Source organism: Monodelphis domestica, chromosome 3 (assembly GCF_027887165.1).
Source record: "Monodelphis domestica isolate mMonDom1 chromosome 3, mMonDom1.pri, whole genome shotgun sequence".
Taxonomy (NCBI): Eukaryota; Metazoa; Chordata; class Mammalia; order Didelphimorphia; family Didelphidae; genus Monodelphis; species Monodelphis domestica.
In genome coordinates, this window is record NC_077229.1 from 467,081,064 (window position 1) to 467,105,083 (window position 24,020).

The 24,020-nt window shown below is 34.2% G+C and overlaps 1 protein-coding gene across 13 annotated transcripts in view; it reads right to left on the bottom strand.

Annotated features, from left to right (window-relative positions):
* Positions 1–24,020, bottom strand: part of MEF2C (myocyte enhancer factor 2C) — a 207,027-nt gene that overhangs the window by 15,788 nt on the left and 167,219 nt on the right. For all 13 annotated transcript variants that reach the window (XM_007487342.2, XM_007487339.2, XM_056824625.1 and 10 more), the window contains one exon: positions 21,859–21,906. In XM_007487342.2, coding sequence (XP_007487404.1) covers positions 21,859–21,906 — 48 coding nt within the window. The remainder of the gene's footprint in view (positions 1–21,858; positions 21,907–24,020) is intronic.

The window sequence follows — 24,020 nt, forward strand, 5'->3', positions numbered from 1 at the left end:
TAGGATGTGCAGGAGGAGGAGAAGCTTCAGGAAGATTCTTAAATCTTTTTGTCATTCAATCCCCCTTTTATTTGAGCAAATTCTCCCTCCAGTTGTTCTTCAATCCCTCTTGCCCTTTTCAGTATGTTCTAATAATAACTCCGATGGGCTGGTTCTTTTGACTGGGCTCCCATAGAACTTCAGAGGGCAGCAGCACTTCTGCCCAGTAGCTGCAGTGAGCTGAGGCTGCCATAAAATGCTGATTCATCACAGTAAGGGAGCAGCCACCTCATAAGGCAATAGGGGAGTTCTGAAATCTTAGATGTTTAGCCTGAGTTGATCAGGGGGAAAAATGGATGTTTGAAGGTTTCTGCTATCCTGTTTTTCAAAATACATGAAGAAAAGTTGCCACCTTAACTTCCTACTCAACGACATGCATGGCCCCAGAGAATACCATCTGGGATACGATCTAAGCCAGCATGAGAACAAATTCTGAAACCAGATTCTAGGTCTTTGCTGTGATTAATGCAGGAACAGACAAACCCATGAAATTATTATTGAATCTGAATTAGGAGGGAGCACACAGAAGACCACCAAGGACAGCGAGTATGTGAGCAGGTATCTTTACTACAACATCCACAGAAGTGATCCTTCAGCCTCAAATTAGAAGAAACTCACTAAGAACCTGAGACAAAACACTACTTTTAGAGAGCTCCCCACCACATCAATTTCCTGATATTGAGCTGAAATCTAACTTTAGTAGCTCCCTATTACGTCCAGGATGAAATAGAAAGTCCTTTATTTAGCTTTGAAAGTCCTTCGCAACTTAATTTTTATTTCCCACCTTTCCACTTTTCTTACATTTTAACACCCCTCCACAGACTAGCCTCTGCTATTTCTTCCACAAGACTAGTCTCTAGGTATTTTCACCCACTGTGAATTCCATTTCCTGGAAAGTTCTCCCTCCAGATTTCCCTTTCTTCCTTCAAGTCTCTCCTCCATTTCCTCTTTCTGTTTCTCCCAATTCCTTTTGAGCTCTAGCACCAATTGGTCCTGTATATATCTTGTGTGTACCTATTTTCATGTTTCATGTTTGCTAATCCCATTAGAATATAATTTCCTTGAAATCCAGGGCTAATTTTTCATTTCCTTGTGTCCCCAGAATTTAGGAGAATGACTGGAACATAGTCAATGTTTAATAAATAAATACTTGTTGATTTGACTTGACTTTTTGCCAGTCTTCCTGGATCTGCTGTCTCAGGCATAAGTTCAATAAGTCTAATCCGTCTTTCATGTGACAAAGGTTCAGATATTTAAAGATAATTCTCTTCCCCCATTATGCTTCTCCCCCACATAATTATCCAGATAAATATATGTATTTCTTTCAAACAATCTTTACAGGGCATAGTCTAGTCCCCTTCCTGGTCATCCTCCTTTGAAAGCAATATGGTTTATTGACCTTCTTAAGATGTAGTACTTAGAAATAAACTCTGTATTTCCAGAATGGCCTATGACAGAGTACCACAGGACTATGACCTCTCTTTGTTGTGGAAAATATGTTTCTTCTAAAGTAGTATAAGGTGGCATGAGTTTGAATGCATTGTTATGATGCTGCTTTGTGCTAGCTTTTCCTTCCAGCTTCTTGCCACATGCACATCTAATGAGGATTCCATCAATGCCTCCATCTACATCACTGATAAAAACAGAAGAAGGCAGAGTTAAGGCAAAAACCTGGGAAGCTCACATTAGAAATCTCTCTAATTTTACAGTGATTAGTCATTGACCATTAGTCACCACTTCCTAGGTCTGGTTGTTTAAATGGTTCTGGATTCACCTAATTGCACTAGGTTCTAATCCACATCTCCCATTCTTGTTCAAAAGAATATTGTGGGTACTCTTAAGAAAATGAAATATGTCCAGCGTTTTTCTGAAATCTCGGTAAAGTCTGGGTCTTTGGTCTATATTCTCCTAATGTATCAATCTATTAAAGTGTCAGAAAAGGAAATGAGATTAAACATACATGACTTCTTTATTTTTTAAATCCTTACCTCCTGTCTAAGTATCCATTCTAATACAGAAGAGTGGTGAGGGCTAGGCAATTGGGATTAAGTGACTTGCCCAGGGCCACACAGATAGGAAGGGTCTAAGGCCATATTTGAACCCAGAGCTCCCAACTCCAGTCTTAGGGTTCTATCTACTGTACTACTTAGCTGTCCCTAGACATGACTTCTGGATGAATGCATGTTGGCTTGCATGATTTTTTTTTTAGATTTGAAACAGATTTAGTTATCATTAGCTAAAACTATAATAAATAGATAAGAAAAAAAGAAGGTTCTTCTGTGAGAGCCCCGAAGGAGGCGTTTTTCATTATTAGCATATATTTATTGAATGCTTTCTATGTGCATGGAAATTCGTGAAATATGAGGATTTAGAAAGACATGATCCCTGTTCTCAAGGTATAAAAAAGAAAAATAATACTATAAAGTTGGATATAAGGGAGATAGGTATACAGATTAATAGGAGGAAGAGATTATTATAAACTGAAATAATACAAAAAAGCTTTAACAAGAGAGGTAGGACTTGAAATTTGTACCTGAAGGCTAAAAAAAAGAGGAAAAGGATACTATTACAGGTAGGAGAAAGGGATGGGCAAAGACATCAATAATGCTCATAGACAATTTACATTAGAGACTGGACCATGTATAATGGTTTGTTGGAGAAGGGGAAATAATATTGGAGAGGCATAATCACAAGAGACCAGGATTAAGATGAAGAGATCTTAGGAAATATCTATTTCACATATGACAAACTGAGACCAATAGAGAGACTCTTACTCTTTCCATTTTACCATGTTATATTTGTGGCTAGTTCATAGAGGACCTTGAATTGCTATGGGATAGACCTGATGGTTGCTGAATCCCTTCCAATTTTTAAATTCTGTGATGTTTTAAGTGTCAGGATGTAAGTATCAGGAATCTGGACTTAACTATTTTTTTTAATTAAATTTTGTTTTCAATTAATGAGCATTTGTTTCTCTTCCACCCACTTCCTTTGTTCCCCTACTCTTCCACTCCTCAAAAAAAGAAAAAGAAAAGAAAAGAAAAAATCCTTGTAATAAACATGCATAATTTAAAAAAAAATAATTCTGGACTTTGTTCTATAACCAATGGGAGCTACTGAAGGTATAGAAGAAATGGTAATAGTAATTAAAGCAGTCCTTTAGTATGATTATTCTGACAGTAGTGCATAAGATAAATTAGAAGAGAAAGAGAATAGAACTGAGGGTTATCAATTAGGAGAACACTGCTAGAGCAAGGGTACAAGGTCATATAGTCTTGGACCCTATAACAGTGGGAAAGACAAAGAAAATAATATTTCTGGATGTCTTGAACTGGAAAATATTTGAAAGAAACTACAGAAAGCATGTTTGGTCTTTATACATTATTCGTTTACCTGCTTTATTTTATGCCAGACTAAATTGGCTGCAAACCCACAAAGAACATATCTACCACAAGATTAAATGGGTCAGTTGCATTCTATGTTGGAATTCTTTAAGTTACCAGGGGGGAAAAGAAAACAAAACGAGTGAGCAACTCTGAAACATAAAAAAGTTCACTAAAACAAAACTTCAAGATGATTATTTTAGGTCTGTAAAGCTAGCCAGGAAATAACGAAAATGCCCATATAGGAGTTATTTTGTATGGAGAAAAACTACTTACACCTATTATTGAAACAATCTCACTGAGATCAATAAAAAACAAAATATGTTTGTCTAAAAATGTGGGATGTGAGGTCATCCCTTAATCCCTTCAGTCTACAAGAATTCTACATTTAAAGTTTCTTAGTAAATAACAGTTGTGAATCTGATCGTTAAATTTTAATTGAATTTACTAAGGAAGATGTAAAATGAAATCCAAGATAAATTTTGCATTGTATATTCTTGTCAATTGAAATTCATACTGATGTACTGAACATGTGTCACTCAGCTATTAAACCCCATGTGAGATCTGGTTTAAGTAAACAATCAAATGGAAAATTAGCTGGGTAATTTCAAAAGAAAGAAAAAAAAGTCAGTTAAGTAGTGCAGTGAAGCTTGAATAGTTCAGAAGAAATGGAAGCCTAGGCTTGTTCTGTGCTGATACTGCTTTGGTTTGCATACAGGAGCTATTTTGCTAAAAGGAAGTAAAACTGCCTTGTGAAATGTGTTGTCCTATGATATGACAAGTACTGGCCCAATGTGAGAAAATGGAAATGCTTCAGAGTGGCTGTGTAATAAGTTGTTCCCCCATTCCCAACTTTTTATATAGTAAACTTTTTGAGAAATTCCAGCAAAACTTCCATTTTCTTTGCCCAATTAACTGCCCCCCCCCCAACAATTTCACATTTGGACAGCAGAAAACATAAAAAAAAGTATTTAAAAAATAAACTACATTTTAGCTTTCTGTGGATAACATACACAACTAAATGGTGTCTCCCATCATTTAGAACATACCATTCTAAAACTTTGGTCACCTATTCTGATGCATTGACATGCTGATGTAAAATATTTGGAACAATGATGACACTTTTTGATTTATATTTTTAGAACATAGTGTTATTTTTAAGAACTACTACAATCTGCTTTTTACTAGTTGATTCCTGCTGTTTTTGGCATATTATGCCAGCTAGCATTTTGGAGCCATATAATAACCATTTCTGTTTCCAGCCACCAAATTGTTATTCTTTTGGCATAATATAGATTCAGGAATGCAAAGCTGTGGATCCTAAACCAGTGATATAGAAACCTATCATTTGAAAATCAATGATGAATACATGCGTGTGGTTTATAGCTAAGGAGAGCCTACATTTAAGCCAGCTCAGAAACCGCATCCTCCTCCTCACTCAGAAAGCTGTGGCCAGCTTTGAAGCAGTTGTCCCACCTTAAGGTAAATTCACCAAAGAAAATGGGCCCATTTACATTTCAAGACCCCAAACCCCACAAACCATCATAAACAAAAGGGTGTCCACACATGCACGCACACACTCTCTCTCACACACACACGACATACAGCAAAAAGGCAAAAATCTTGCCCTCAAAACCTTCTAACATACAGATTAAACCTTTTCTTCACCCTGTACTTTAAAATTACCCTCCGCCTAGACCATTATCAATTTAGATGTGACTGCATTCAGAATGTCACATTCTGCTAACCACTTTAAAGGACAAAAATTATATAGCATGAATGAATGGATTTCCTGATTATAGATTATAAGAAAATGAAGAACAGATGAATTTTACAACCAGTTCATTTTAGAATTTCTTTTGATTAAAAGTATTCCTCCAAATAAAATAATTTAGGAAATGCCAATATAATTTATTCAGAATAAAAAGAAAAAGAAAGTTAGGTGTTCAAGTTTCTAAAATAGTCATAATAAAATTTGTGCAAATTCATGGAACTTGAAATGTAAAGCTCAGGAGAAAAAATATTTTTTTCTACAAAGTTAACTTGCAAATACTTATTTCTTTTTTTCCGTTTTTTAAAAAGTTGCTTCCTATTTTAAGAAGCTATAAATTCAAAGAACATATTCCTGGCTAAGGATGTTATGAGGGGCACATTTGCTCCTTGTCTCACAGAGCTCAATTGAGCAGGGAGCTTCTTTCCAGCTCAAAGTTCTGAAACTGAAATTTAGACTTACTTGAAATGCCTGGCATTATTATTAGAGTTTTTTTTTATTTGCTTCTTGTCTGTTCCACAGTCCTTGGTTACAAGTACAAGGATATAAAACCGGCAAACAAAAAGTATTTCTCTCCATCGTGGAGGCCAATAAGGCCATTTTCCCTTGGTCTCAATGTAAAATGAGACTTCCAATGGAGTAGCTAAACAATCACCTTAAGAGTAAATGCTTCATACCAATAATGGCAATGAATAAAAGCTGGGCATTTCCCCCATTTAGTCAGCATATTTACTTAGAAAAAAGGCTAGAAAATCTTTGGGTAAATAAAAATTTCAAATTGTCCCTTTTTTTGATGCCTGATTTTTTTCATGTATTTTCATTTAAAAACATGGGTGCCTCAAAAATGGAAATTACCTTGATCTTTCTGAACTTTGAAGAGTCCTTGTCAGTGTTATCATAGCTCTTCATATTTTCCAAGAAAGAAAAGCTTTGTTGTCATCTCTTACTTTATTCTCTGTTTCATTCATTGTTTTTTACAATCCTTGCCTTTGTCTTAGAATTGATGCTATTGGTTCCAAGACAGTAGAGTGGTAAAGGCTAGGTAATTGGAGTTAAGTGACTTGCTGAGGGTCACACAGCTACGAAGGAGCTGAGGCTAGATCTGAGCCCAGGATCCACTGTCTCTTCTCTTGACCCTGTATCCATTGAGCCACCTAGATGCCCTTCCATCTTTCTTTATAATCAATCATTATTACCAAGCTCAATTATTTTTCATCCAAAATGTCTCCTGGATTTATTTTTCTCTCTAGTTGAATTGCTGCCATTGTTCTTATTTTCTTATTCCTAGATTTACATCTCATTCATCTCGATTTAATTCAGTAAATGTATAATAATAAGCATCTATTCTGAGTAGAGCATTGTGCTCTGCACGGTCTCTCTGCCTCCTGCTTTTCATTTCCCATTATACCTACCTTTGCCAGGGGAATCAGATAAGTACTCCTGATCCAAGCTTTTACTATGATAGCTCATGCTTAAGAACTTGCAATGGTTCATCTACTACCTGGAATTTGAATATTTACCCTCTACCATCTATCATGAACTAGTGGAACTAGAATACCTCTGCCTGAATTCCAAAGCCAACTATAATCTGCCCCTATCTGACCTGTCCTACTCCAGGCTTCACTCTGGACTCTCTGGACTTTCTCTGTCTTGCCACAGAAACCTCTTCACCCTGGAAGTTCACTCCATTCTTAGATTTCTCACACTGGAAATATATGCCACCCTTTTAGGCCTTTCCTGTTTGGCTTGTTCCTCTTAGAATTCCCATTTAAGGAAAAAATGTCTTTGTTTCTTCTCAGCTTTCCAAACATTTTCCATCACCTCCCATGTGCTTGTTCTTCACCTTCCCCAACTTCGTTTTATGTGTTGCCTTCCCCAACCAGAATATAAGCCCTTTGAGGGTAGTAACTGTCTTTCCAATTGCATTTATAGTCCCAGATTTCAGTACAGTGCTTGACATATATTAAGTGGTTAATAAACGCTTGTTGACTTGACTTAATTGTCTGACTTCTTTTTCTGCTTGAAATAGGTTTCTTCTATTGAAATCTTACCCATTCTTTAAAGATCATCTCAAGTCTTATCTCCATTAAACCTTAATACTGGGGAGAAGTTGGAGGTCCTGATTTAAATCTAAAATCTGATACTTAACTATGTACACAATTTTGGGCAAATCACTTAACCTCCATGGACTTCAGTCTTTTCACCTATAAAAGAAGTTGTTCTCAAAAGCTCCTTCCAGCTCTACATCCTTGGATTCTATGAATTTCTCTCCTTCCTATGAATTCCTATTGTACATAATTGTTCTCCAATTGTTTATGGTAAATGAATTCAGAAGTAAGCTCCCTGAGGATAGGGGACAATTCTAAACTTCCTTTTGCATCTTCTCTAGTACCTAGAACAACACCAAACACACAATGGGGACTTAATAGATTCTCATAAAATTCTTTGGGCAAATTTCTTTTCCAGATGGCATTTTTTTTTGTTTGCCCAACAAGCTTTTTTTTTTTTCAAGCTTTCTCTCACGGATTAGGGTCAAACCTATAGGAGATTCTTAATTCAAAAACATCTCTTGGTAGAAAGGATTCTGAATCACTTTTAGTATGTCTGTCGGAAGTTACTATAGATGCCATCCAGACCAGCCTCTTCCTTTCAGAGACTAATAAACTGTTGCCTTGGGAGTCCAAGTCAAGGTCATACAGGTAGAAAGCATCAAGGGAGGACTCTGAAGCCTAGGTCCTCTGACTCTGGAGGAAGAGCTCCTATTGTCCCATGATCTTTCCCATATGACAGCATGATCTGGCCATAGATTTTTGTCATATAAGTCTTTAGGTTCTCATAAAGAAGCTTGAATTTTGCCAATCTTCCTGAGAGAAGCATATTTGGAATTTACTTTTCTGGGTAAGTAGAAATGCTTTTCATAAGCTTATTTCTCCCAGGACAGGGGTTTTCAAATTAGGGTCTGTGAACTTAAAAAAATAAAAATTGATAACTGCATTTCAGTATTATTGCTTTCCATTGTCATCTTATGTATTATATTTTATGCATTGAACATTCTGAGGAATCTGCAGACTTTATCAGACTGACAAAGGAATCCAGGACACCCAAAAAAGCTAAGAAGCCTTTTCCTAGGCAGAGCTATATGGCATGATCTGAATTGTGTACAGAATTTTAAAATGGTAACTGGATATCATTCAAAATTACACTAAAACCAAGAGGTAGATTTTATACAGGAAAACAGCAACCCTACAACATTTAATACTTTTAGGATTTAGGTGTCTCTATTGGTGATATTTGTGCAGAATTTGTATTTCAGGTAATGAATATGTATGGGAGGCAAAATAGACCCCATGGTCCACCACTGAGACAAAACGGCTATTAGCTTTATAACGTTTAAGATATGAAATCATGCAAATGCCCACCTACTCTATTTGTTTATGTAGAATTAATTGAAGATTCTTTTTCATGAGTTGCATCTGTTCATCATTTCACAGTACATTACCTTGGCTAACTGCAAGTGGTAGAATTAAAGCCAAGGGGAGACTCAAGATATTCACCAATGAAAAGGAAACATTTTTTAAAAGTGAGATGATAGCTTCTCATTTCATATTAACAGAGTTGACTGTTGGTAGATGCTATGCCCACCTTAAGACAGATTTAATAATGATTTTTGATAGATACCAATAAATGGAAGGTGAGCTACATTGTGTGGTGGAAAGAATACTTGGCTGAGAAAGTAGAATTTTGTGATCTAACTGCAGATCTACCACTATGGGACTGCACATAAAATCATTCAGCCTCCTGAAGTTTCAGTTTCTTCATCTATAAAATGGGTGGCCTGGTCCAGAAGAAATACAATGACCTCCTAGATCTAAAATTCTATAATTCAAGTTATCACTTATTTTTATCTCTTCTGTAAATGTAGGAAATGAGTTTAGGCAATGTTAACAAATGGTTATTCATGCTTGGAATCCATTAGCAAGACCACACAATCAGAGAAGTACTAAATTAAAAATTATTTTTCATTTCTTCAGAAGACTCCAACATGATCTGGATTTGAAGAATGCATACTTTCCAATACCAGTCAGACTTCATTTTAGAAATGCTATTATTTCTAATCTATTATTTGGTTAATAGGCAAATGATAATATGTGACATACAGGAAGGTCATATGTTTTTCTTAGACTAAAGTGATTTAGAAAGTTGAACTAGATATTCATTCTACACTCATTAAAATTTTTATTAGGTTAATAAATGATGACTGATTACTAAGCACCTGCTATGTAGCAGTCATTGTGCCAGGACTCTGGAGATAAAGATAAAAACAAAATAATCCCCCATCCTTTCATATTCTATAAGGAGATAGGGTGGAAAAAAAGTTAAGTCAATGCAAACTTTAAATTTAAGATGAAATTTAAAAGGAAATTTAAAGTAATTTGGGGTACATGAAGAGATTTGGTTAGGGAAGAGAGATTAAGAAAGGCTTCATGTTGGCACTTGAGTCCAGAGAGAGGTTAAGAATGTTAACAAGTGGAGGGAAATTCAAGGCTTAGAGGAGAGCTTATTCATCTGGTACATAGGATAAGTATCAAATAGCTAAGTCCGCCTGGAACTTAGCATATATGAAGGGCAGTAAGGGGAAAATTGATCCCAAGTAATATAATAAAATGAGGTCATCTGGATATTTGGGCACCTCAGATTTAGTATTTTCTTCAATTTCCTGCATAGTTCTTTGTTTAATGGGTTACAATCTTAATGTTTAGAGTTTAGAACATCCGCATGGATGAGATAGTGAATATTTGAGTACTTTCATGGTTTAAATAAGGTACTTTATTTTCATCTGAATAATCTGAATAAAGGAAAATAATCATGATGAGGAATCTGGCTTGAAGTAGATATCTTGGTGGATAGGCAAAAATAAGGAAAACTGCACTGGGAAAATCAGATCAACTGAAAGTGATAGAAAACCCTCATGAATAAGCCTAAGAATTTGGAATGGTTTCTCTGTTCTCCTAAAATGTACATGGAAATATGCAAATGGAATTTCAGAAAAGTTGGACGCTGGAACAATTGTCTAATGTTTGGGGAAGTTATTTAAAACAGCATGTTTCTAAAGTTAGGTTTCATCATAATTTGGTCAATAACCTTCTCCCCTGTAATAGATTCAAAGGGTAAAGATGATTATCCATTTATTGTCAATTTAAAGTATCCGCTTTTACCAGAACCACTCTGCAGTCAGTACAGCTGAGCTTTGAGGAGTTTTATGCTCTCAGTGAGCAACAACAATTTCTAATCTATAGAGGTGTACATAATTTGTTCTATTTAGTAATTTGTTAATGGCATCTGATTTTTGGGAATTTGGGAGCAAATTGCTCTAATGCAGGAAAGCATTATGTTTCTTATAGCTGAACATCTAATGGTATTGATTTGTTTGTTTTCACTTCAGCAAAATGTTTTCCTTTATTAAATTTTTATTTTTTATTAGAATAGTTTAAAAACATTTGCAACTCACTGACTTATTCATCTTGGGGTTTAGACAAAAATAATAGCACTATAATATGGAATGCATTTTGTGTACTTTTAATTTTGAAAGAGAAGTCAGGTTACCAGGGGGTGGGCAAAAACCAAGGTCTGCTTTGTATTTTATATCTAAAATTAAATTTAAAATGGTTTTTATATGATTGTTCCTCAAATATTATATAGTATGCAGTAAACATGCTTATGTAAGATATCACAATGTTGGAAAAGACAATCTTATTTTGAATTTATCAGGAGAAAAAATATTATGAAAATGAAGTCTATATTCTTATATTCATATCAGTCATCCTGACTGCCTGAAAACCTTTTTAAAGCTTCAGGCAATATATCTACTTCTTCAGCTGTTCTGAATCACTAATGTTTTTTTGAAAAAAATTAGATCTTTTTCATGAAAGAGAATTAGGGGAAAAGACAACCATGAAACAGATAGGGTCAAAAATACGGAAATTCTGGATTTCTTTTTAAATGTTAACTGACTTTTATTTGAAAAATTACATGGCTTCCCAATGCAAAAGGGGCAAGAAAGTGAGACAAGTTTCTTGTGCAGCTAAAGTCTTTTGATTATAGATTCTTAACATAAAAGGAGGTCTCCACCCTTTCTTTGTTTTCTCCATGGAAATGATAATGTATAAGGTTAGCCTACAAAGAAAACCCTTGAAAAACCTCAGTGACTGCTGTGGTCTATTCTCGGGGACGGGAGGGGGAACCCAAGACTATACCAAAGCCAAGAAACTATTCTTAGATATACCAGTTAGAGGGCAGCAGACAATCTAAAAAGATATTTCTGGACCTGCTTGACCATGTCATGCTGGAAGCTATGCGGGTGTCACATGAATTCTGTCTGGGATGCTTGTTTCTGAATATTTCCCAGTCTTGTTTTGTTTAGTGGTCTTTCATGAAATGAACAGTCTTCAGAGAGGGAGCTCTGCCCTCAACATACAACATACACTATCTCTACTGGATCCAGAATATTGATGGCTTCCTTTTCTTCACTTTCTGACAGCACATTGCTTTTTCAGAGTGAAAGGCACACCTGCCTTTCACCAGGAAAGTCAATACAATGCCTTTTTGTAGTTGTTGCTGCTGCTATTTTTTGTTGTGGTTGTTTTATGACCTGATTTTTTAAAATTATTTTTAACTATTATGTTTAATTATTTTATTATTTTTATTACTTTTTTTTATTATTTTAAAGTATTTTTAACCTGATTTGGAACTTTGCGTAGAAAGTATAAAATGGTGCAAACTAGTTTGTACCCAGTTTTGCTCAGCATTTTAGGCAACGGATACAACTATCACTAGTGGAGCATATTAATTTGTAGGAGCTGGGGCCAGCTAGTGAAGCCTATGAAATAGTAACTGAGAAGCCCTGTTAAAGAGATAGATTGCATATTACACTTGGTAGGGGTTCAGAGCTTTGATTTGTTAATGCTCCAATGCACTAATTTTGGATTTTTTGGCAACAAGAATTTAAATGCGTGCCCTGATTTCTTTCTTTTCTTTTCCTACCCTGGAGCAGATACATAATGCTGCATTCCAAGATCGAGGAAACCTAAACTATATTCTTCAATATTCAAGAGTAAGCACGAAGTCCAGATGTTTTCTAATTTGTAATGCATCCATATATTTTCTATCTCTGAATAAAGATGCAGCTTGCAGCATAAAGACAAAATTGACAATGTGATGCTACCACAACATACATGTACACAAAATATAACTCAGAGCTATTGTTTTTGGCAGTAGTTTACTGAAGGAATATTTTAATTGCTTCATGAAGATGAAATTAAACATTTAATATCACTCAAAACTCCATTTAACGATGAGTGATAGATTTTAAGATCTCCTTAATTACTTATTATTTGTGATTTTGGGCCTTTCACCTTACTAGCAATGCAGAATGTTTTTCATTATTGACATGACTGCTTATTTCCTTAATCGTTTTTACAAATAAAAATATTGAGACAGTGTAAATTGGAGTGAGGACATGGCACAGATTAGAGAAATAATAATTGCTTGTCTTTTTAATATTTACACAACTGCTACAGATGTATGAGAAGTTTAGAGAAATCAAAACAATATTTGTTGCAAATTGTTTTGAGTGGCAAGCAGAAGAAATAAGGATATAAAAACTGATAAAGCTTCTGAATTTACAGTGTTATCAACTAGCCACTCCCCACTTTAATAATTATCTATACCATGAAACAAAATTATTTTGTAAAATGCTTCTCATTCCAATCGCACTTCAGAAACGGTTTACCAAAAAATTGTGACATCTTTTTATATCATGACTCAAATTTTGTAGTTCTTGGTGTTGCTCAATTAATACAAATGATTAAGAAAAATTCCTTTACAATGGTAACAATTCAAATATATAGCTATCTTCATTATACATGAGATTTGCTATTATTATTGTAAGTATCTCTTTAATTCAGCCACTGTGTGCTGGCATTCGCCCAGACAAATGATGAACACTGGCAAACTTGTCAAGATTTGCATATCTGACTGTACATTGTATGTTCTGACCCTGAGGCTAAACCCCTCCAAGAAATGATGAGGAAGGCATATCTCAATAGTTCAGACATCCATTCTCCTTCCCTTGACCTTGTTACAAAATATCTTTCTCATACTCTTCCTCCTCTTTCTGTCCCCAATTCCTTTCCTCAGTGACCCAATGCATGTTAAGTAGTCAAATTTCTGTTCAGCAGGTAAGAATATATATTGAACATATAATGTGACTAGCATTAGACAGTTAACTCTAGTTACCTGCAAATATAGTTTATCATCTTCCTTGACTTATATGAAAATCTAAAATAAATTCTTTAAATATTTGCAAAACTACATGCTGACAAAAAACTTTCCCACCTTTTTTTCTTAGCACACTAGCAAGTATGTGTGTGTGTGTGTGTGTTTAAAAAATTCCCAGGAAGAATGCTCTGGGGTTCTACATCTAAGTTTTAATTCAACTTTACAAACATCAGTTTGTTAGTTTTCTTTCCTCAGCTGGTGTTAGTGTTAAATATTTATACCCATTTTATTTCAGGGGGAGTATTAGGTTGAGAAAAAATGGGAGAAAGATTGAGTTTCGTTCAATTAATATAACTAAATTGTGGCAATACCAAATGAATCCAATCTCTTAACTATTAATAGGCTGGTACCAAAACATCTGGATGAAAATGAAAAAAAAACTCAGTCATCTGGATGTTTTTTCTATGCAAGGCTAAGTATCTGGATGTTTAACATCTTGTAGACAAAACATCGATTAATTGAATTTTTTGCTCCTATCCTCCTCTGCTTCCCAAGCTTTTGGCACCATATAGACATAGATTTCATTTCCTTTAATTTGAAGTTTCTAATGATCTTTTGGCATTTATTTCTGAATATAAAATATACCATCTCTTTAGATATTCTTGGGTTTCAAATTCTAACTTAATAGTCTGTGAGACTATTAGTAAAAAGTAAGTAATTGGAAAGAGTGAGAAGAGCTTCATTACATCAGCAAATTACATTGCTGGCAGAGAACTGAAAGGCCCATGTAAGATAGTCCCTGATATGGAGAGTTTGATTTCCAGAAGAGAATTTGCCATAATGCACAAACTCATACTGGTTATAATATTTAAAATGCCTTTCTTTTAACATTTGCCCAAAGGTAAATACTATAATGCTGAAATGAAAAATTAGGAAATAGAGAAACACACAAAAAGAGGTATACTGATAGTTGATGGAAATAATGTTGATTGTATGGATTTTGAAACAATAAAAAATACAGCAGTCAATTAGAGCAATCTAAGCCCAATTTTACCACTAACCTAACCACATTCATATTAAGTAAATGGACTGGAATGGAGAATCACATTCTTGAAATTATTTGGTCAAGCATCTTAAGGAAAAAAATTATAAGGAACTTTGGAAGTCATCATTTAGGGTGAAAACAGAATATGCATTAGATTAATGAATATAAACCTCTATGTTGTTAAAGAGTTTTAAAATTACTTTCTAGCAAGTAAGAATTTGCAATCCTCATCAGTATTTTAAATGCATGTGTTTTCCTTAAAAATGGAAACTCCTCATATCTCTGAGTCAACAAGTAACATATTGCTTATAGTTTACTTTGGCATCAAATGTAGAAAGAACATTGATACAGGAAGGTAGACTTCACAAAAGAGTAACCTGGTCCTTTGAGTTATTGATCTTCCCACTCTGTTCCCCAATATTCCAAATAGAAATCTCTGGAGAAAGGTGCTATATTTATAATTTGAAAGCTATCATAAATGGGGAGTGAATGCTAACTTTGCTGATAGCAGTCACACATCATATGATGTAGGAGTATCCAGAGAGATGACAAAATAATTTTTTCTCTGACAATCCTGAGATAACCTTGGCTTTAGTTAAAAATATCACTCATATTTAATTGCACAGGATAATAATAATAATAAAAAGCAAGCAGTATTCCTGGGTTTTATTTATGTCTTGGGTTGGCTCCCAAGTTAAAATTGTAGATGACTTCAGGGTTATTGCTGAGAATAATCCAAACTAACAAAGTAACAGATTCAACTATTGATCTAAATGGCTTCTTTTTTTCACTTGATTTTCCACCAATGTCTTTTGTGGAAGCAATATATACACACAATTATGTCCTTGTATTAGCAATTATAAGTCATTTTCTCATTTAGAAGTGACAAAATTATAGTTAATTTTATTTCTTGAGCATTTTAATCTAAATTTGTACAGTTTTGGATTGTAACAAATATATAAAATTTGTTATCCTTATATGTGATTAAAAGTACTCTAGTAGGCTAATACTATGAACATTTGACCAACTCTTATGATTGTCTTTTGAGAACTCTATAGGTGCTTCTGTGTATTATTTAGAAAAAGAAGACAAAAACAGACAATACTTATATTTATCCTTAAAAGCAAAGTCTTCCTAAAACAGTGGTATTGTTTCAAGGCAAATTGAACTTCAAGAAATCTGCATTTTGCACTCAAATCTGGTATTAATTATTTATATGGTCTTAAGCAAATACAATAATAATAAAATTATATTTTAACTGCAGTATTATTATTATTATTTGCAATGTAATATGATTAAAAACAAGTCCCTTAACTTCTCAGTGATCAAGGTAACTCTCTGAGTGTTGCAAAGGGCATGTCAACCTGTTCCAGTTGAGAGAATTTCCTCACTTGAGGTTCCCTATAAAGTTCACATTATATATTTCTTTATGTTTTACAAGAGTAAGTAAGTAGTACAACTATCCCCATTTCATATTTGAGGAAATTAAAGTTCTGAATGATTTGCTAGGAAGTAATTCCTTTTATCAGTTAATGTTTCTGCACTGCAGGTGATTATCCCCTTGGATTTGACGACCTCTAAAGTCCCTTTTGGGAAGGCAGGTAGTACAGAGAATGGAGAGATCCAGTCCTTGAGACAGGAAGACTCATTTTCCTGAGTCAAATCCTGCCTCAGACATTTGCTAGCTGTGAGACCCTGGGCAAGTCACTTAACCCTATTTGCTTCAATTTCCTCTTCTGTAAAATGAGCTGGAGAAGGAAATGGCAGACCACTCTAGTATCTCTGCCAAGAAAATCCCATATGGGGTCATGAAGAGTCAGACATAACTCAACAACAACAACAACAACAACAACAACAACAACAACAACAACAACAAAAACATTATTCTTAAGCTCCTTGAAGGGTCCTTTTTCTTAATTGTATCTCAGTACTTAACATGGTGCCTGGCACACAGTAGATGCTAAATAAATGTTTATTAGATTGGAATGAGTAGTTTTGCAATGGAGTAGCAGTTGAAGTGGCATAGCTGGAACTAAAATATAGAGTTCAATTTTTTCCCTTTTGCATCACCCTTCTTGTTGTTAAGTGGCTATTTAACATGATATTGGTTAAACATTTAAGAAATTATAGTACTAGTACCCAAATGCATAAACTGGCTAGAAAACAATAATTAATTGTTAATAATTAAATAAAATAAAATAATGTGTTTTTCTTTTCTATATATTATTTTTCTATAAAATTATATTCCATTTATAATAAATGTCATGTAATCAATTAATATTTAGATGTTAGATTAACATATAGATATTAGATTATCAAATATTACATTTCTGGCCTTGGTGTCAAATTATTTTGGATTGTGAAATGCTCATAAGTTCTCTATAGGATCATTACTCCTTTTTGTTTCAATCATTGATCTGGAAATCACTTAGAACACTAGTTATTTTAATCTTTAATTTAATAAAGTTCACCTTTCTCATTTCTACCAACTGCTATGCAACTTTGTTAAAATGCCAGCAAACAGAACTACATTAAAAAAATCAGTAGGCATTCCTTCTTAATTTGTAACCCTACTCTAGTGATAGAAATTGTTTCTATAGAATTGAGTCATTAAGGGAGCTGTCCAGAGGTAGAGCTTTCAATTATCAAGTATTACAAAAAATTAGCACTTTGTAGATTTAATTTTGCAGACAAACTATAAGAAACTAATAATTAAAGAATCTGCTGCTTCTCAGTGTGGTTTTTGAGATAGGAGGAGTAAGTCATCCATAGCATCAGTGTGTCGCTTAACTAGAGCTGGAAGGGAACTTAGAAGTGATTTAGTCCAACCTTGTCATTTTACAGCTGAAGAAATTCGGGTCCAGGGAGACAGAAACTTCTACACGATATATAGATAGTTAAGTGCCAGAGGTGGAATTTGAACCTGGACACTTGGACTCTCAAACCAGTATTGTAGATGAATAATTATTAACCAAATCTCCTAATACAATTACTAACTATATACTTAAATTCTCAGCATATTTTTAGTTACATCAAACATATGGTCCAATAGTCACTTTCTCATAACCACTTTATCATGAAAATAAATAATTCTTTCAACAATATAACAATTTTAAAAAAGGAAGTGGCAACCAAATTTAGGGATTACTTTTGATAAGATGTTGAGGTTTTAAACTCAGAACTTTAGCAGTATTCGGAAAATGTGTGCAACTTTGTGTGACTGACATGGCACATGCTCTTCTCACCTGACCATGGGCAAGTCATTTAATTTCTCCGAGACTTCTTTTGTGAAATGGGGATAATAAACTTAGTTCCTACCTTACAGGATTCGTGAGTCTCAAATGAGATTATGAATGTATTTTCCAAACTTTATATCACTATATAAATGTATAGTACCTAGCACATAGTAGGTAGTAGGTGCTTAATAAATGTTTATTGATTGAAATTTATCGAAATGATTGATTAAATGTTGTTATTACTACCCTGAGATCTATACTCATCCTTTTTTCATTTTCAGTTTTGGGAAGTCAAAATAGTTTCTAAATATCTAATCACAATTTAGATAAAGCAATTTTTTTCTTCATCGATAGTCTAGGAAGTTCCCAGTTCTCCTAATTTTTTTGACTACATAAATTATTCTACATTAAGTGAGAGTGGGCTCCATTAAATGGGCTCCAGTGGATGGAGACTTGGCCTTGGGGGACAGGAAATCCTTGGAATATGGTATACCTCTGATACACACTGCCTCTGTGATACAAGGTAAGTTGCTTGAGCTCTCAGAGATATAGACAATTTTCTAACACTATAAAATGTAAAAAAAAATATCTGTCTGCATTGAGAGAGAGGAAGTATCATCATCACGAGTTCTCTATACCACTGGAATCATAGGTCCACCCAAAATTTATGTTTATATCAATTATGTTGGTCCTTCACATCTGGACCAGAACCTTCTTTGATCAGTATGCCAGTTAACTCCTCTTGGAATCATGAAACCTGACCAATAGTCACACAGAACTTTTTATACCATGTTTACATGAATAAACATGAACCAAAAGTATTGGTGAATCAATTCAGAAAGGGGTTGAAAATATAAATGTCAAATGTAGAGAAATGGATGCCAATAAATTAAAAATTCCTGATTAGTTGCTCTCTTCAGGATTTTATCTCTTCTTATTTCAGATTCTATTGGTGGTCAAATATTTGGAACACCAGTCTATTCATGATCTCTAAGTCAAAAGAATCTAAGTAAAAATTAGATCTATGGTTAAAATTGGAATTCCTTTGGTGTAGGGGTTAGACAAAACGTCTGCTAAATCTTTACCAAGTCACAGACGATATGATTCTACTGCATCTAGTAAGGAAAGTTTGAATGAGAAGTTTGAGATGAACAATGAAAAGTGCTTTGGGGACTCAGTGACTAGCAGAAGCAAAATCCATGCTATAGTCTATGCTTCTCACAGGATCAGATCTAGAACTAGAGGCATTGAACCCACTAGGAGAACAAGGCATGAGGGGGTTCTCCAATCAAATTGCATCAAAAAGCAATGTCTTCTAAGTGGGTAATCATAGCTAGGAAAACAAGCCTAGTTCTATGTGGGTTAAGGTACAGGGTGCCATCTTTATTCTCCTAATTATTGTTGCTCAAAATTGACACCAGTTGACTTTCCTTTGGTATAAACTAGGGTTAGCTATGAAAGTCATAGTTTCTCTTTTGCATCTTTTGGTCTTTTTTTTCAGGCAAATATTCTGTACCAGGGAAATAGTGTGGTATAGTGGATCCTAGAAACAGTGGACTCTTATCCCAAGTCTGCCACTGTGTGACCTCAGGTAAGTTGCTTCACTTCTCTCTGGGAACAAGTTTCCTAATTTTTAAAAGGAGAAGATTGAATTAGATGACCTGTATACTCCCTTCTACTTTTGATGTTCTGTGGGTTGCTTTTCAACTTGCAGGTCTTTTGCTTTGGTATAAGGGGATGGCATTTAATTATGAGTGATGCACCTTCATATTTTGCTCTCCAACAACTTCACTATTCAGTGGAGATATATTAAGAGAAGGCTTCAGCAATGAAGGCTTATTTGATTTGTTGAAATCTCACCCTCCACTGTAGGGACTTGAAAACATACTGGGAGGATTTATAATGTTCAAATAAAATTTTAAAATAGCCACCAAGTTAAAAAAAACATTTCAAAACAATTCTGCAGATGCCTATGCCATGACCTTAGAGTTCACATCTTTATTTCTGACCAGTTTTTTCAATGGCACTGCTCAGAATTCATAAGATATCTCATTATTTTGCTGGAGTTTTCCCTTTCTGTAAACCTAGAGACATCCTGGCTGGCCTCTTTTCCCCTTGGTGCTATGTGACACTCTGACATCAACAGAGATATATTCAGCCTAGACATATGATCCCATCTTGTATAAGAAGGAAGGGAGGAAGGCTCCGTTTATGGGCAGGACCTGATAGCTAAGCTGAAGCTTAAGTGGCATCTACAACAGGTGTTCCTAGGAATTACAATCCTCCAAGTCCTGATTGAAAAAATTCCAAAGGAATGATAGCTGTATCACAACCCAGTAGAAACTAGGAAATAAGTACCTTCCTCTTACCAGAACCAATTTCTGTTGATCAAGATATATTTACTCTATATAAATATATATGTATATATTGACCAATATCCATAAGGCAATTTTAATAAAAGAATCAATTTCCCTAGAAATTTTTAATGTTGAATAGAATTTATCAGTCTGTTAGTGGTCTTGCAGTGAGTGGTAAAATTAAACCTGTGATTCCCATAGAGTTAACATAAAATCAGTGCATTTTCTGTTACTTGAGGACCAGTATATCTATTGGACCAGTACTGAATTGAAACTGATAAGACAAGGGAACAAGTTCTTAATGTCATAATTATCATGCCAATAAGGTAAATGTATAATCTTGAAACCTGGGCCTGATTTCTTAGGTCTCTTAGGCTCCTACCAGTTCTTCCTAACTTCACATGTTGGTATACTTGAACTAAAAGCATGAATTTGTAAAATAGTTAGATTAAGATTTTCTGGGTTTGTTGTGTCATTGGTATAATATTTATTCCACAAAATTTGATCAAGCATACAAAGTCCTACTATTCTAGGTTATTAGATAATTTGAGAAAATAGGTAATTTTGCTTCTGATTCAAATTCATTTTCCTGGTTAAAATTAAAAAGAAAACTTTTGGTTCACTGAAAAGAGGAGGTGATATGGGCATGGTGTTCAACAAATGAGTGAAATTCTTGTTATGGATTCATGATTTGGATGCAATGGTCAGCTAGTGAAAGACAGTGAAAAACTCAAATCAGATGGGATACCACTCTAGAATGGATAGAGTTAAACAAATGTTTTGTGTGCATTTTTTTCAGGGGTGTAAAGGCTAAAGCCCCAAATCTATCCCTTTTTCTTATGATCAGCTGTTTATTACATCTGACCCTGGCAGAATATTTTAACTAGATCATCCATGAATATTTTAATAAACTTGAATCCTTTTCTGACATTTCAAACATAACCTCATGTCATTCATGCACACTCTCTGCAATTTAAAACATACAGCATATTCTCAGCTGCAGAAAAATTGCCATGGTTACTTCCTATACCAACGGCGAACTGCAGTTGGCATTTCAAAGTACTGTATCTTCTTGCCTTTGCATCAAAAATGACATCAATATCTTAATAATCACAATATTATGAATTAATACTGAACCTTGATGGAATGTGCTACTGAGACCACTGGTCACAATATAAAGGACTCAAATGTGTAGAAACAAAACTAAAGTCCACCCCCCACCTCCACGTTTCTTATTTATTAGCTATGCTCATTTTAATGACAACTATGATTTTATTTTATAAATTATGTTATTATGTATGATGCAAATACATGAGATGATGTTTTCTCTTACCTTAGGCCTGAGGAATATCTTTGGGAGCAGAGAGTATTCAAGTATTCAGTGACTAAGATATTCAATACTAAAAATGATATGCCTTAATAATAGCTCCCTTATTATTCCTTACAATGATGCCTAGAATTTAATCTTATATTCCAAATGCCCAGGTCCATTGCTTATATATTGCATATTTTTTGAAGTTTTATTAAATAAGTACTATTCAATAAAAGGTATATTAATAAGGCATCATTTAATAAGCAATTGCCTCAGAACACTATTTATCTGAGAGACAGTTCGGAGGGCAGGCTTTGCCTTTTATCATCACAAACCTTAACATTTTACCTTGTGAATTATGCCACTGTAAACCCTTCATAACAAGAATATCCATCCCCACCAAAAATAGGTTGGAATATACAAAATTGTTTCCATTACCTGCACTGGTGCCTGCACCGGTTGTGAGGTCCCCGCCCATCAGACCACCTATGGATTAAGAGGAAATTATTAGGACAGAAATGTCTAAAAAAATCCCACAAAAGCTTTATCCTCAGCATCATGAACACTCCATCCCCAAATAATAATGAAACTGTAGAGAACCCCAAGTCATACAACAGCTGACATATTTGTTTCTTCATGATGTATTGAGCTTAAACATTAAAAATACATTCTATGCTGACACTGTGCCAAGATCATTTTTTTTCTTACTACTGACATTGTCCAAGAATATTTACACTTTAAAATATCATATCTGTATAGTCTGATTATTTTTATCTTTATTTTTTGTCAAGATAATTATTTTAAGAAAATCATCTTAGAAAAACCAAAGGCAATTTAAATAGTTTGGTGAGGCAGGCATCAATAAATATTTATCATGGTACATTTGGTGTTGGATCCTTTACACAATTAATGTTCCTAAACATTCCTAAAACTAAAGCTACCTTAATTTATCAACTAACCATGCAAACTGATTGATTACTCATTATTTATCCTTTTCACAGGCATCTCTATAGCAGTAGCAACAAGAAAATGAATTTTCTTTGTTAAAGTTTTGCTAAATTGTTTTTTCCTCTAAGGCAGATACCATGGGAAAGACCATTCATTGAGAAGTGATTATTGTGTCATAATCATGTAACCCCCCCCTTCCTCCCAAATAAAGTCTGTGTAGCAAGTATAAGAAAATTTAAAAAATGTTTTTGTCCATTTTAAATTAATAATTTATAGACATGATTCTTAATGTTGTATTTGCTCCATTATAGCTGATTTTAAAACATATGGGCAAAATTTATTTTCAGAGTAAAATTTAGTTTGAAAGAACCAAAGAGAAACCCTCAACAGGCATTCTAATCCCAATACCAGGAAGACCAAAATTCACATCATGCTTGTATGACTCTGGGCAGTCTTTAGCATCTCAGTGGTCTAGTCAACTCTGGAAGACTGGAAATTGCCAAGAAGATACCAAATTGTAACAATAGAGGTGATTCCTTTAAACTGATGAAATCGCAGGTCCAGTGTCTATTCTATCATATTTATTTTCAATTTCAAAGGAAAAAAATGTGGAAAGGATAATAATAGTTCTCTTTTATGTTTACAATTTGCTTTCCTCAAAACTCTGTGATATATATAGGGTAAGAATTATAGTAATTATTTTACAAATGAATAAACTGAGATACATAATAGTCATACAACATCAAACAAGTATGATGTGTGTTGTAAGTAATGTCTAAATACCAGCTTTCTGATGCTGGAGCTTGTCATATAATACTGCATTCCTGCTCTTGTGATTACTGTATGGATTAAGTAGCCAGATCAATAGTTTTCATGGTCTCATCATCTTCAGAACCACGAGGGAACTTTGGAATCAAGTAGTCTAATTTCTTCATTCTATAAATAAAGAGCTTAAGGAAGAGACTAGACTTGCTCAGGGGCCACAAATAAGAAGAGGTTGAGTGTGGACTCAGTCCAGATCTACTTACTATAATTCTATTTTTTCCCTCTTCTTTCAAAAAAGATGATATTTCTCTTTTTGAAAAGACATGTTTACTTTTGTTCCTCAGGTGATAGTTGATAGATAGCTCACTAGCTGCTTCTCATTTTATTTTTTTTAAATCAAGTGGTTCCATTTTAAGACAATCATATTGAAAACAATGCACTTTAAGAGGTTGACATTTTGAGATTAGTTTTCACTTAATCAAGTGTGAAATTCAATTAAATTTCTATGAACTGGAAAGAGATATATGGATTCATTTCAATGCATTTAAAAATTTTGAAAGTGTAAAGCAATCAACAGGTAAGAAACATTTCTTTAGGTTTTATGGGCTACTTATTTAAAAGAATTGAAAAAAACTTTTAAAATGTGAATAAAATGCTTAATTTCTTATAATGTAGCTCCAGGAGCCCAAGGTGATCAAAAATGCTTTATACAAAGCTTTCTTTCAAAAGATTCCAATATAAATACATAACAGATTTATGCAGCATAGAATTTAGAAATGGTTTAGCTTCTGATTTTTTCCTTAATAACTTGGGTAATGTTGGAATTGATGAGATGGCACCTTGTCTTCATACAAAGTAAATAAAATATCATAACTTTTGCTAAAAGT